Here is a 16346-nt window from a genome sequence, read left to right on the forward strand (position 1 = left end):
GAAATCCATATATACTTTTCTCAAAATACAATGTTCCACAAACAGGCTCCCCTGTAAACGCTTAGTCAGGAGGACACAGAAAATTATGCCAAAGAGACAAAAAAAAAACCCAAATGTAATTGAGACCATTTAGTGTATCTTTCTGAAGATCCTAGCGACAGTCAATGGATTACAGAACATAGAATTTCTTTGATGACAAAGAATATCCAAAAAGATTCTATATTCATGTCCTCTATGAAGCAACAGGGAAACATTTGCTACCACTAAAAATTACTTAAAATGTAAGTTTATCAAAGTTTTGGCACAGAGAAGTTATAAATTTTGTGGTAACTTGACATAAAAAAAGTCACATTTCTCCATAATGTCATTAAGCATGATACATCATATCAACTTAAGAGGACATTCAAAATCAACATAAGGGGCTCTATCACCTTAGAGCCTTGATATTGGCTGATGATAAGTCTAATTCCAATTACTAATGGGAGACGTTACATGGCATTATGGTATTCCTAGACTGAGATCATTCCCATTTTTTTCATAAGATGCATGGCTTCTTCATGCCAATTGACACAACACTGCATTTGAGAACAGCCTCACTTCCTTTGGAACCAGCACCATGGTTCATACGAACGAAGCGTGGAGCTGAGGTGGTATCTCAGCACCAACAGGAAGACAAACACGACTAACTCTGCCTCTCTGTGGCAAAGGATTTTTCTTCCCTTGGCTGTTCAAATTCTTACTTGCTTTTACCCTGAGCAGTCCCAGTCATGGTGTAATAAAGATAACCCTCACAATAAATTAGCTCACTTTCCCTGAATAGGAGCATCTCTCTCGGTTCTCCCTGAACCACTGACTAGATTGTTCACAGCATCACAACTTCAGGATGGTTCTTTGAAGAGATGTTTCTCTTAAGTTTGGATGATGGAAAAACAAAGCAGCAAAGGAAAAGAGCCCACAGCACACAGCATTTCAGGTCCTGATGTCCACAAGCTGATTTTCCTTTGGAACTCCCTCCGAGGGAGAGCGGAGCTGAGGCAAGATGCAAGCTGTGACCAGTCTGGTTGAAGAGGCCACATGGGTTCCCAAGGGTTAGTCCACACCACCTTCTGCGGATCCATAAGCCCACTCCTTGTTCCTCTTCCTGTTGACAACGCCACACGCTTGCCCAGTCTCCAGCAAGTGGCAGTCAAGTGCCTTTTTCAGTAACGTGAGTTTATTACAACAACCGCCTGATGGTAGAACCACTGAGTCTCGAAAAAGCAGCACCTGTTTTCCCTTTCTCACGAAGGTGCCTAATAGGGCTGAGGCCAGGCAGGGAGATGAAGGCCAGGACTTAGAAGACAGAAGGGTAAGGTTAACTGATATGTAAAAGGAGTTTTAAATATCCCTGAGGTGGGGAGCAAGGGGAGGGGCTACAGTGCAGGATCCGCTTCCTGTCCTGTCCCGCGTCGCTGAGCTGGGACAGCGCCTCACGCGTGAGGAGGAATCCGTGTCCTGTCCACCCCCAGCTTGGCATTCCTGCTGGTGCCTGGTTTTAGGTGTGGCCATGAGCCCCTCAGGGAGCGCAGTACCCACCGGGATTTTGAAGGATGACAATCAGCTCCCCAGCATTCACACTGAGCTGCTTGCAGGAGGCGCTGTCGGTGGTCACATTCAGGTAGACTTTGTCTTTGTAACCCAATTTTAACACCACGTTGGAGTTGGCAAACTTGGTCTTCTTCAGGATCGGGAAGGGCTCCTCACCCTTCCGATAGTGAAGACTAATGCTGACCTCCTGGGAGAAGTAGCCCTTCAGAGACAGGAGATAAAAGCCATCACACTGGATGACGACTGAGTTGTTTTGCACTTCCATGGTTCCGTCCCTTTTTTGGAGTGGGAGGATGAAACTGTCCTCTTCACACTCATGGGATGTTAAGACTAGAAATTAAAAAACAGAAACGTGAATCCTACATATAGAATACATCTACAATAAGGTGAAGAGAAAGTTACAGGGAGAGACTGTGGGAAGAGAGCGCTGTTTTCCTGCAGGTAGAAATCTTCATCAGTGGAAGAAAAGCTAATGCCCACGGCCCAAACAGCCTCCGATGCGGCTGGAATTCCAGAGTTGTAAGGCAGGGCTTCCCTGGTGTTTCAGAGCCTGCAGGGGCTGACGGTTCAGTCCTTCCTCTCTTACTCAGTGAATGGGAGGGACCGTGGCAAAGGGTGGCAGTGCTGCCCCTTGTCCGGCTCCTGTACACTTCTCTCACTCTGAAGTTTAACTGAAAGCAAGTGTTTCTAACTGCTCCCTATCCTCTCTCCGCCTGGTCGTGTCCTCAGGGCACTGGACTTACCAGCAGCATGTACTGAAGCTTTCTAGGACGGCTAAGCACGGAACGTCTGTGGATTCAGCTCACTAAGATGAAGAGCTCAAGGACACAGATTCTCTTTTCCCTTCTCCCTTCTATTGCTAGTTTTTCTGGGAAAGTGCTATAGCAGAGTTGCTGCCACAGGAGAAAGAGATGGCAGCAGAGTAACAGGTTTGGTAACTTTGAGCAGGGCCAGTCCACATGCAAGCCAAAAGCCTGCATCTCTTCTATTTCCATACCAGCCCCACTATCATCCTGCTTGGCCACTCTGTTCTTGCCCTTGTCCCTTGGTTATGGGGAAGAATAGGTCCTCACTGCTGACCACAATTCAGTAATTCTTGCTTTATAGCTGGTCCAGGCAGCATATGTTTGACTGAAAATGAAGACTATTTCTGGAGAGCAAGACATATTTCCGTTCAGGCTCTGTAGAACTCAATATACAAATGAATATTCATTTAGAAACCACTGGTGATTGTTCTAGTATTAATCATGGACCCAAACAATGACCTCACGGTAGTTAAAATATCACCCTTTCTTCCTATCTAGAGCTTTCCCCAGTTGTCGTTAAGATGTAATCTTGTCCAGGAGAGAATTAGCAGATGATGTGATAGACAGACTTAATATCCTTAACTGAAAAATGAGAATAATTTCTATTGAAAGTGTGCATGGGGAAATTTAAATGTGGTACCTAAAGTAATTAGCACAAAGATAAAAAATACATTTGGTAATGAATTACTCCCCTTTTTTTCTTGATATACCATCTTTGTCCCTATTGAAAACAATACACAGGCTCAGAAAACTCTGGGATTTAAGGATTCCCTAATGAAAAGGACAGATCTTGTGTTGTGGAGGAAATCAAGAAACTAAAGAGAAGATTGTTTCAAAAATATGAATCAAACTTTTGATAATACTTACTTTGAAGTTGTGTCATGATATTTTCAATTGGAGGATACTGAAGTGACACCTGAGAGAGGGAAAAAATGGGGGGCATTTTAATGATCTAATTATAATTTATTTGTTTATTTTATTTGAAAGGCAGAGAGACAGAGATTGCCCATCATCTGGTTCACTCCCCAGATGCTCACAACAGCCATGGATGGGCCAGGCTGAATTCAGAAGTCAGGAATTCCAACGGGGTCTCCCACATGGGTGGCTGAGACCCAACAACTTGAGCTGTCACCTTCCGCCTCCCATGGTGTGCATTAGCAGGAAGCTGGAATGAGAAGCAAAGTGGGACTCAAACCCAGGCACTTTGATACAGTATGCCGAAGCAGGATCTTAACCACTGCTAAATGCTCACGTCAAGGGTATATTTGTAGAAAAGAAAACACGAACAAATGGAATCAACAAAGCATATCTAGAAAAGCAGAAATCCAGTAGCCTGTAGAGGAAAATATAGAGCTTTTTCTAATTAGATCCAGTTTTCTTACCTACCTCCCTTTCTTTTCTATACCATCTCTGAAGACAAATTAGGACCGCTGCACTGTTTTATGCAAGCATCTGAGATCTGTCCTCATTTCTATCAAACTCTCCTTTGATGTATTGTTTCATCTCACTGAGCCCCAATTCCCAATTTAGATGAGAGAACCCTTAACAAGTCATTTCGTGACAAGCTCATTCAGTGACAGAGGCCCTCATGAGGAAGCCTGCAATGAATCAATCCATCACAGCCGTAGACCCCCAGAAAGCACCCGAAGCTTCCTGTATTGTTTAGTCTTCCACTGTATCACAAGAGGAAGAGCTTCCTATTTTCAGTGAACATAGGCAAAAAAAAAAAAAAAAAAAAAAAAAAAAAAAAAAAAAAACCTCTTCTAATCCTTCAAAGTCAGTACATTTGAATGTAGTTCAAAAAAAAAAAAAAAAATTGGATCTTTCCATTCCTTTCAACAGTTTGAAAACCCAAACTTGGACCAAGTCAGTATTCAGCAGCAAGCAAAGAAGTAAAATATAGAGAAAACATAGTAAGTAACATGTTTATAATAATTTGGTGGTTAAAAGAATAACAAGTTGAATGTGGAGAAACTACAAGATCTACCAAGCGAAAGTAGCAAAAGCAAGAATCACACATAAAGTGCATTGCCATTTATGTTCTAGAAAACAGTAACATCTCTATGGGCATTGAATATGTCTGAAAGGAAACACTGGGAACGGATCGGAGAATAGACGCCTATTGTGCCTACCAAGAACGACAGTGCTGTTTCCCAACACAGAAAGATGGCAATTCTTTGAAATGGAAATGCTAATTATCCAGCAGTGTGCACTGCATTCATGTACTGAACTATCACATTCTGCCTCATAATCTGTACAATTATTATGTGTCATTAAAATTTTTCAACGTTTCTCAAAATAAGTTTTTAAGTTTGGAAATAGTTGTGAAAATACTGATATATATCAAAAGACCGAGAAGTCCTCCAGAAAGAGCTTCTCAAGCGACCCTATAGGGTTGTCTGTATAATTTATCCAGTTTGGCAAAATCATTAGCTGGACTTTGATTACATGCAACTGTCCTGGCAACAGCAAGAGGCCCACAGAGGCTGGCACCGCGGCTCACTAGGCTAATCCTCCGCCTACAGCACCAGCACCCCAGGTTCTAGTCCCGGTCGGGGCGCCGGATTCTGTCCCGGTTGCCCCTCTTCCATGCCAGCTCTCTGCTGTGGCCCTGGAGGGCAGTGGAGGATGGCCCAAGTGCTTGGGCCCTGCACCTGCATGGGAGACCACGAGAAGCACCTGGCTCCTGGCTTCGGATCAGCGTGGTGCGCCGGCCGCAGTGGCCATTGGGGGAGTGAACCAACAGCAAAGGAAGACCTTTCTCTCTGTCTCTCTCTCTCACTGTCCACTCTGCCTGTCAAAAAAAAAAAAAAAAAAAAAAAGAGGCCCACAGAGTAGCTGCCAAGCAGATGCTGCAAAGAAGAATCACAATTAGACCCTTTTTGGCTTCTCCCAGCTCCTTGCTCACTGAACTGAGAACAGAGAGGGACTCTGAAGTCAGGTGTTGATCCAGCAGCCTGAAACATGTTCCCAAGAAGGTGACACTTGTTTCAAGGGCTCAGCATTGCAGAGTGTGAGCCTCTAATTCTGACTAGTAGGATGTGGTATGGGGCTGCTGACCTTGTACTCATCTGGCATTTGCCCTAGAGTGGGGTATCTGTGGCGGGAGAGGGTGATACTCATCGAGAACGAAATCAGGAAGTGGGCTCTGCATTCACCATGTGGGCCTTGCCATTCCGCACTTGATACCAGGTCCGGATGTCAAGATCCCGGAGGAGAGTGGGGCTGGGGTGTGAGTCAGTGGAAGATGGTGGGGAGACAGATTGGTGATGGAGACTCACCATGCCACCTCCACTGGGACAAAACCACACCTAGATCCTCCTCGGGCATCATGTCAAAGTAGATCTGAGAGATGGTCAAAGCATGACCTCACAAGCTCTCAGCATGTGTCTAAAGGGGCCCCAGAACATGACGGTGTAAGTTTGCACATTTACCCACTACAGAAGTCTGAGTGTGTAGACTCTGATCCTGGTGAATCAAGTGTGTCCTCACTGGGACAACAGGATGGACCGCTGACTTCTGATCAGAGAATTTCAGAACCTTACCCAGAGAAGATACAAAGAACAGGCAAAAACTAGTTCTTTGGCCAAGGAATCTTCCAGTCAAAAAGTTATTCCCAAAGTTCTATTTCTTAGAGACAAAGATACATGGTTTTGAAAACTTTGTTAAGAATAAAATCCTGGGGCACACGCCATGGCACAGTGGTGAAAGCTAGGCCTGTATCCCATATTCGCATCTGTTCAAGTCCCAGCTGCTCCACTTCCCATCCAGCTCCCTGCTAATGGCCTGGGAAAGCAGTGGGAGATGGCTCAATAGTTGGATCCCTGCACCCACATGAAAGACCAGGAAGAGGCTCCTGGCTTTGGATCGGCTCAGCTCTGGCTATTGTGGCCATTTAGGGGTGAACTAGTTGATAGAAGATTCTCTGTCTGTCTCTCTCTCTCTGCCCTTCAAACAGATAAATAAATCTAAAATAAAAAAGAATGAAATCCTGCATTTTGCAACAAAATGGATGTAACTAGAGGCCATTATGCTAGTGAAATAAGTCAGTCCCAAAAAGACAAATATTATATGATTTTTCTGGTATGTGATAATTAATAAAGAATATAAAAATGTATAAGAGTAAAACTTAAATCTTATAAATTGATTATTGTTCATAGCCCTTTTCTGTATTCCTACGGAACAGTGGTCCTCCTACTTTTTACTTGTTGAACATTTTGGTTAATGGTGCACAAAGCCTGTGATTATATTGTAAATTAAAGGAAAAGGAAAAAGGAAGGGGGGGTGCTGAGGAATGGAGGGAGGAAGAGAAGTGTGTTTATCTTCTTAGAATTTTATTTATGAAATACATAAAATTTTTTCTCCTTATATTAATAAAAATATTTTATTGTTAATTGAAATGTAGCGAGTCCAAGAGAAGCCTCTTTAATTGTCAATCAAAACATATTTCTTCAGTGCCCACCAGGCACATTTTTACTGCAGCCTCACTCAGCTTATTCTCCCACTATACAGCCTGTGTAATACCCTAATAGCATCCTCTCTCTACTTCTTCTCAAACCTTTTTGGTAAAGACTAACTAGGAAGGAAGGCCTTCCTCAGCTCTACTCAATGAACAGGGCTTGTGGCTTCATTTTCCTGATGCTGAGAAATTGACAGATCCCTAAGATGAATCTTAGCTATACAGACAAATATCCAAGTGATATAACAACACACCTTCAAAATATGTGGCTGATCTAACACACCAAGTCCACGTCCTCAGGGGAATATCTCTTACATGTGCATTTCCTGTTCCACATTAACTGAGGAAGTTTTCAAAGTACACTCACAGGAGGATCTGCCACAACATTTCTGAGAACTCCCTTTAGTAAGTTTCCACCATGATATCCTTTCTCATGCCAGCTTAGTCTTGATGCAACTGGAAGGCTGGGTTTAGTTCCCACTGCATGTCCATACCTCCTACCATCTCAAATGTGACAATCAACAGACATTAGCTGAACTAAGGTAGAATTAGTCCATGTCCAAAACTTTGGTAGTGACTGTATGATCACTCAATACCTGATACTGGCTCTAATCAATGCCATACATTACTGAAGGTTTTTAAAATAGTCTCATTCATTCTTGAGTACAAAGGGAGTAGCAGAATTACAAATCACTCATTGTTCATCTCATTTGCTACATAAAAAGGAGGGAATATTGCCTTGATAAGGAACCCAGCAAAATGGACAAAGCCTTGGGCAATATCAATTAGAACGGCTGGAACAAAAGACCTAAGACCACTTTCACTTCAGAGATGAGGCAAATCCCAATAATCAAAAGAGAAATTCCATGGGGATTGAGTGATAAGAAAGTTACACTTTTCAACACAATAACAACCCCTGTCTTGTAACAAAAAAGCAGACCTCATCCTCCCAAGGTGGTTCCCTCTGATGATAAATGAGCAATTGAGACTATGTATTGCTGTATATAATTGAGCTCTTAGCCTCCTTTGCATGAGGCCAAATAATTTTCAACACATGCTCCAATTTAAATTAAGTTTGCAACTGGAAAAACTATCACAGAATTGCAGTGGGATTATATTAGGATGGCAGTGACAATGACTACAATGGTATTTTACACTAAATCTTTCCTATTATTTAATAAAAGAGAAAAAACAAGCACCTAATGCAAAAGAAAATTATGTTCACTTTATAATAATTTCCATCCCAATCATTGATGCATTTCTTTCTCTTTCTAGGCTCATTCTCTGGCTGCTTGCAAGACAGCGGGGGAGCCCAGCCCTGACACTTACGCACACAGGAGCCCTTGGTTCCCCACCTGTACAATCCAATACATTGGGAACAAAGGCTTCCTATCCACAAGCTTTAATACAACTAGTATTGGGAGAGTTAAAGTTTATCCACCATCAGTGTGTGTCATGAAGTAGCATTTGTGTGTTATCAAGGCTAGACAAATTTATACAAATTAATAACACTTCTAAGGTGCATTTCAGAATAAAAGATCGACCAAAAAGAAAAAAACATTTCAGTCATGCCAGTCATAATTCTAACATTTCCAGTATTGTCAACCAGACCTCATGCCTCCTATAAATAAAATTTCCTGTCCTATTTGAAAGCCAATTCATTGGATAATTGGATGAAATATATCAAAGTGGGGGGAAATGTAACTACTCTGGGCCACATGTTCTACATATGTAATTCTAGACCTCTGAATCACTTCCAACCAGACACTGACACCAATAAACTTCATATGCTCTAATTTCTCCATACACGCTTCCCTTTGTTCTCTAATGCAACTACGAACTTTTAATCAGAAATCTATGTCCAAAAATAATTAGAGGCAGTGTTTGTCTCAGTGTTAAAATGCTTGGGATGCCTGAATCACACATCAGAACACGCGGTTCAGTTCCAGGGTCCTCCACTTCCAACCCAGATCCCTGTTAATGTACATCCTGGGAGGCAGCAGGTGATGACACAAGCACTTGGGTCCTTGTAACCCATGTGAGAGACCCAGATGGAGTTCCAAGCTCCTGGCTTGCCCTGACCAAGCCCTGACTGTTGTGGACATTTGAGGAGTGAACCAGCACCAGCAGATGGAAGATTCTCTCTCTCTCTCTCTCTCTCTCTCTCTCTCTCTCTCTCTCCCTCTCTCTCTCTCTCTTTTTCTCTCTCTCATGATGGCTCAGGTGGTTCGGTCCCTGCCACCTACTTGGGAGACTCAGCCTGAGCCCCCAGCTCCCTACTTTAGCCTGTTTCATCCTTGATTGTTGCAGCATTTTGTGAGCAAACCAGATGGGATGTTTCTACCTATCTATCTCTATCCATCTATCTTTCTGCTTCTCAGATAAAATACAGATATAAATAATATAATTATTCAAAGGTAGAGTTTTTTTAATCCTAAAAATTATTCTAGGAAAATCAAGATCAATAAAACTAAAGTAAACCATGACTGTGATTTGTTTTCAGAAATTTGAGTTATGGTGTGTGTGTACTGGGTGTCTGCTGGGTGTATGTATTACAAAGTAACCATATCAGTAGCAGTGTGCCTACCGGTGCATGTTCAAGAATAACAGTAATCTGAGCCTTTATAAAGCTCTGTACACAGCATTTGCTCTTCATAATAGCCAAATCCCAGCTTTAGAAATGATTAAACTGACACCTGGGCACTTTGCCCAGGGTAACAAAGCTAACAGCCTGGACTGAACTTTTGGACAGATCCTCCAGATTCTGGCCCAGTGCACTCTCTCTTACATGCCAGTGACTGTCCCCAAGTCCTGAGAGAATCATTTGGATTTCTTTGTGAGGAGAAATCCAGATGATCTAATGATACCAAAAGTATGGCTGATGACAAACAAAATACACAAAGCATAGGAAACTGGAGAATTCAGTTTCACTGCAGCTCAACCATGTATTTATTTGATCTGTGAATGTGCAGAAATAAAATTTCTACTTCATAACTCAGTGGTTTGTTTTTCACTCATGGAAGAATAATAACAACACTGTATATGGCCCCTCTAACTGAAATGACTCTGAAAGGTTGGCTTCATTTTCCATGAACAGAGAATCCCTGAAGTGAAGGGAAAGTTTGAGAGAGAGAAGAGCAGGGTGGACAGCCCCCCGGTCAGCCTGGGTCTACCGTATCCTAGTAACCAGGGGTATCCTAGTAACCAGGGGTATCCTAGTAACCAGGGGTTGCTGTCAGGGAAGAGTAAAGGAAGACTACATCCCTAGGTCTGTGCCAAGAGCTTTTCTGCTCACTTCCCAATTCGTTCATTCATTCATTCGTTCATTCTCTCTATCTCTATCTCTCTCCATGTAAGTGTGTGTGTTTCTATATGTGTAACAGATTCTAGGATATCTCCATCCCACTTATTCTGTCCTATTTTGAGTACTTGGATGGGAATACGTATCTAAATTTCTCAATTAGAAGTCTTTACCACTGTGAAAGGACTGAATAACGTTAGTCCCCTCCTGATACTGCTCATCCTCTTATACACAGATGAGCATTTGGCTTCCTGAAAAGTTTCCTGGGAAAATGTATTCTTTTCCTTTTAATTTTTTCCTTCAGGAAAAGTGAAGGTTCCCTTTGGAAGACATGGGAGAATGGTGAATTTTACTGTGGTGCCCCCTAGTGCCAGATGAGGTCAGAGTCACTTTCTGTATTTGCCCATATAGACCACACAAGAGAAATAAAATCTGGAGAATAAACTCTTTGTCAAAGAAAATACAGAAAAAGTCACCAAAGAATGAGGCGAAGTGTGTTCCCACAGCATGATTCATACAACCCTTTGTGATCAGTCCCTCCTAGATTTTCAGCTTTATCTTTTGCCCTTTTTCCCACTCTGCAGTTTGCTGTTCCTGCCCAGAAAGCCTCTGTCTCATTTTCCAGTCTTATCCCCTTATCTGTTTAAAGAGTTCCCGTTCTTCCTTCTAATGTCCTTCTCCCCTGGGTTTCCTGACTCCCCAGAAGTCTTGGGTATTCCCTCCCCCTTTTGTCCTTGCTCCTCATTATCCCTTGAACATGTCTTCACATGTCTGTCACCTCATCACTCTGCCCCCACCCTGCTTCTTGACCTTGAGTTCAAAGAGTCCAAAAGCCTTCTCTAAAGCATGTTGGTGTCTTTCGTGCCTGAATCAGTACCTGGCACAATTAAATAATCAGTGGAGTGTATTTAAGCGGGGACGCTTTGAGAATGGAAGAGCCTTGCGTAGGAATCAGAAGTCTGGTAAATTAACCAGCTAGGTGATCACAAGTAAGTTGCCTATCCTTCCTGGATCTACTCCTTCTTACTCATAAATAAACCACGTCTAGTAGCTTGCTCAAAAATCCAACAATTCCATATCTTTTCATTAATACCTCTAAGAGCCCCAAAGTATTTGATGATAAATCAGTGCGATATTCAGATGGTTCCTATGAATCCCCAAAGATTTGCCTTTGAAAAGCAAATTCAATTGCATTCAAAATTACCTTACTTGCCTGACTTTAAAAAAATGAACTTATAAAGAAACTTGTCTGAGTACATGGAGATATTTAAATTAAGCTACCATCAGACAAGATTTTCAGGCAAACCTTTCTCTTCCTAAATGACACAAAGAAAGGTCCAAGTCACGGCCTGAAACTTCATCAAGAAACTGATTTCTAATTCTGGCTCTCATTGACACAAACTGGTTGACTCACTTCCCAAGTAACTTCACTTCTGGTTTTCCCAGCAGAAAAAAGTGGGATTTGCTGAAGAATTATCTCAGAAAGCTCTGACACCAGTGAAGGGCTTGCTAAAGGTGGTACAAACCTTGGAAGGGCCAGGTTTGAATAGCTCTGAGGCACATGAACACAATCGACAAGGGCTTCCCACTGTAGTAGGGAGTTTTCATCAGTCACAGGTACCCAGCTGAAGCTCCAGGTGAGACTGGAAGCCTGACAGTATCAAACATAACGTTCAAACAGGTTGTACTGGTTTTGGAATCAGAGGCATTCAATTTTATATCTGATGTGTTGAATATTCTTCTAAGTTGTTCAATTCTTGCATGCTTTTTTTTCTTAAAGATTTATTTAATTATTTGAAAGGCAGAGTTACAGAGACAGAGAGAGAGGGATCTTCCATCTGCTGGTTCACTCCTCAAATGGCCACAAGAGCTGATTCGGGAGCCAGGAGCTTCTGCTGTGTCTCCCACATGGGTGCAGGGGCCCAAGTGCTTGAGCCATCTTCCACTGCTTTCTCGGGCCATAGCAAAGTGCTGGATCGGAAGTTGAGCTGCAGGGTTCAAACTGGCACTCATATGGGACGCTGGCACTGCAGGCTTTACTCACTACACCACAGTGCCAGCCTCTTGCGCCCCCATTCTAAAAAATGGTATTTTGCTAATTCAGAACAAGTTCTTTAGATAAGTGCAGCTATAAATTAAGTATAAAAAAGTGTACATATACAAATTTGATTTCTCCTAGTCTTTTCATAAGATCCAAGAAATCTAGGCCAGCATGTTAAGCTGCCTTTGGTGACACTGGTATCCCCTATGGATGCCAGTTCATGTCCCAGCTGCTCCACTTCTGATTCTGCTCCCTGCTATTGCCCTGGGAAAAGCAGCAGAAAGTGGCCCACAGCCCAAATGTTTGGGCCTCTGCCACCCATGTGGGAGACCCAGATGAAGCTCCTGGCTCCTGGGTTTAGCCTAGTGCAGCCCTGGCCATTGCAGCCAGCTGGGAAGTGAACCAGCAGATAGAAAATCTCTCTTTTTCTCTCTCAACTTTAAATTTTAAATAAATAAATCTTGAAAAAAAAAAACAGTACGAGAACCAACAAATGAATCTGGTCTAGAACATAGTATCTCCAAAAAGAAGAAAATAAATAAAATAAAATAAAATAAAACTTCCCCCAAAGAAGACCCAAGAAATCACAAGCTTAGGCACAAAAATCTGTTAACTCACAGTTTGCCTTTTCTCAAATGTTTGTCCCCAGTCTATGGATACATAAATGACATATTCATAGGATATTCTGAGCAAATCAAGACCAAAAGAGGAGAATGAATTATACTAGGCATGAGTGGGTTCTTTTCTCTGGCACGGCAAAAGTAAAAACTTCTGCTTTTCTTGTATGTAAATGAAACTTGACCCAGGAGAGAGAGAGAACAGATTGCTAAATAAAAATGAAGGGAGAGTTGACTGCCAAATGCAGTTTAAAATCTGTATTTTTATACAGCCATCCACACCAGCAACTGTTTATTAGGTTAAAAATTATCAGGTCAAGAAATACAGTGAAAGGCCTGATGATTTTCCAAATACCCTTCTCCTACAGTAGAAGAGATGCAATCTAGCCAGGTCAACGAGGAGATCAGCTCCCTTTTACCTCTAGTACACACCCCTGTAACACGATGTCTTATAACAGCAGAGGTTTGATTGGCATCACAACCACTACAGTCACCTTCCCCATTCTTGCAAACATTCTTGTGGATGAGTTTTAAACGGCTACTGATCGATGGCCCTTTTGCAAAGCTTCTCTACTACATCCCCTCTCACTCTCTCATGGTGCCACCAGTTGTATTTGATCAGGCTCCAGGGACGACACAGTTGACCTGTCTATGCTATCCATCCCCATAATAAAATATTTACGAATACATGTAAAAAGCCAGGGTGCTGCCTTGGTGCCTATAACAGTATGCGGGAGGTTTAAAACAAAAGTCACTGAAAATGCACATTATGAAAACAAACACTATGCAAGTATTTTAAAAACTTTGCACCAAAATAAATTTATCTTTTAATTCCATTTTTCCACAAACTCTTTAAAGTCCCCTTGTATCAGAAACTATGTTAGCTAAACCAGTCTCACTAGAAATAGGAAAATGTGTAAGTTCATGTCAAGTGAAGAATTCAGGGAAAATTACTTTCCTTCTCCAGTACGTATTTGGGAGCGCGTTTCCTGATCCAACAGTTCAAACACACTTCCTGTGGTTCTGCTTCCACTTCTCTGCCAGATGCACAGAAAACCAGTTCTCTCCCAGAAGTCAGCTCACCCATGAGCACTTTGTCCTGGAAGCCAGCACTCAGCTTTCCTTCCCAGCTCTGCCATGGACTGCCGGATGCCTTGCCATAAAGAACCCCTGTCTTCTGCAATGTCCAAAGCATTCCGGGCCACGAGCAGGTTGTACCTTTGTCTCACCTTTTTGCTCTCTCCTGCTCAGAGCCCTCATGCAACTGGTTAGCCTCCTTTGCAGCCATGTTCCCTGTCTTTTCATGATCCCACTGTATAAGGAAATTTGTCACGCTGTGGTTGTTTGAAGAAGTATTCTCAGAGCTCCGGGACCTGGTGAATGCATTCAGCTGTTCTATTTTTGGTTACTCTGTTTTCTTCTCGGAAGAGTCTGATTCCGGTCTATGTCTTGGGCACTCTGCCATGGACACATTACTCCACCCCCGCACTCTCCCCGAGTCAACTTTTAATTTTACCCAAAAAGCTGTACACAGAGAACGTATGACGTAAGGAGAGGACAGGTGTGTTGTTGTGCTAACTGGGCCCACACCTGAGCAGGGCAGCAGCTGCGCTTTGGGAACTGGGGGCCGTGAGCACTCGCCGTGCTACAGTGATCTTAATCACCCACACGCTCACCGGTCTCCCCCGTACCGAAAACCCCTATTTCCTGTAGGCAGAAACATGCCCAGGCATTTGCTGCTTTAATTTGAAGTGTCCAGTCTCTGACCTCGTCATCAATGATAATACTTCCTATTGTCTGACCTTCACCAGGGTGAGAATTCCTGCCCCAAAGCAACCAGCCAGGGAACTGGCAATTTTCAGACCAACCCCAGCAAGACAACACAGAAAGTCTTTAGATTTACCTTCTTTCCTGTGGTACCTCCTGCAGTGAAGAACATCTTTAAAGACCTAACAACATTGGTGTACTTGAATGACTAAGAAAAAGTCATGCAAAGTAAGGGAAGCATGGGACAAGAATAAAGATGGAAAGAATATTGTAGTTAAGCACAAAAACTACCAGAAAGGTGATCACTCCCTAAAAGATGTCTGTGTGAGTGTCTGGGACAGACTCATATCTGATTAAATTCTTGGGGTAAATGTGTGGATATGTGCACACACAGACACCTTCAACATGCAAGGCAAGCATTTGGCATAGTGGTTAAGATACGGGATGGGATACCCCGACCCATATATGAAAGCCTGGGTTCCAGTCCTGGCTCTGCTCTTGAATCCAGCTTCCTGCTAACGCACGTCCTGGGAGGCAGCAGGTGATGGCTCCAGACTGGGGGACTTGGACTGATTTCTGGTTCCTGGCTTCTGCATGACACAGTCCCAGCTGTTCAGAGTATTTGTGGAATGAACCAGTAGGTGAGAAATCTCTTTGTCTGTCTGTCTCTCTCTCCCTTTCAAATAAATAAAATAATAACTAAATACATCTTTAAAAATGAAATACAAAGCAAACTATTTCAAATAACTCAATACCTTCAGCATTCTTTACAAAGCAAATTTCCTTGCATGTCCATGGAATTTATGACTACAAATGGCAATCAATCTCTTTCTTACCTCTTTTGCTATTGTTTCTCTGCCCACACTCATTAGCAGAATGGATAAACCAAGTACCAATGACCCAGATCTTCAAAGTGGCAGCTCATAAAGGAATACCAGGATTTTTGCAATGCGGAGAAAAAGAAGAAGAAAAAAAGAACCTAGAAGCAGTGCCCTTGGCTTGCCTCTGCTCCGCCACCTCTGAAAAGAAGGAAGGAAGGAGAGACAGCAGGATGTTTGACCACACTTTATGACTGCTGCGGGGAGAAAAAATACTCAACTGTTTTGGCATCAGCTTATTTCCAAGTGACTGTCTGCAGCTGTTACAGCTGCCGTCAGCACAAGCCGGAGGGGAAAAGTGCCCAGTGGGGCATCTTACCTCGGGAGCATGGGAGTGCTGGCAGACGTAGGTGAGGCACAGAAGCAGCCCCAGTGCCTGAACTACGGAGGCCACCAGCAATAGCTTGTTTCTCTCAAACCTTGGCCTTGGTGCGTTTCCCACATTCTCTTCTAGGGGTCGGACCCCTTCCATCTTCACAATCTGGATTCAGGAAAGAAACAGACGTGACCTAGGGAACTGTTCGGGGTAAGACGAGCGTCTTCCCCACAGGGAGGAGAGGAAGGCAAAACAAAGCTTATCAATCAGAAAATAGACAAAGGTCCCAGGACCAGAGATTAAAGGCGATTGAAAGAGCACAGCAGAGTCTCTCAGTTTTAACTCTGCAGCTTCTGCAGCAGGCGGGGGAACTTCTCTGTGACTAATCTGAATTTCCCCTTTACTTTCTTTTTTTTTTTCCTCTGGGCTAACAGGGAGTTGTTTTTGTGGCATTCCAGTTCTGATTTGAGTGACTGTGAAATGACAGTCACAAACGTGTGCTATTTTCTTAATTTCTCATTGCACCAGTAACCAAATTGTGGGTCACTTGTTAAAGATCAAGATCATCATCCGT

General features: G+C 42.9%; 1 protein-coding gene across 1 annotated transcript; it reads right to left on the bottom strand.

The window, feature by feature from the left end:
* Positions 1–1509: 1509 nt before the first annotated feature.
* TNFSF4 (TNF superfamily member 4) lies at positions 1510–16030 on the bottom strand (the record flags this gene model as incomplete). Its single annotated transcript, NM_001081985.1, is given in 3 exon segments — positions 1510–1917; positions 3261–3309; positions 15776–16030. Coding segments are annotated over 3 exon segments (564 nt in total). The 5' UTR covers positions 15929–16030.
* Between the last annotated feature and the right edge of the window lie 316 nt (positions 16031–16346).

The sequence above is a fragment of the Oryctolagus cuniculus genome, chromosome 7 (assembly GCF_051225735.1).
Source record: "Oryctolagus cuniculus isolate XC-2025 breed Fujian yellow rabbit chromosome 7, ASM5122573v1, whole genome shotgun sequence".
Lineage (NCBI taxonomy): Eukaryota > Metazoa > Chordata > Mammalia > Lagomorpha > Leporidae > Oryctolagus > Oryctolagus cuniculus.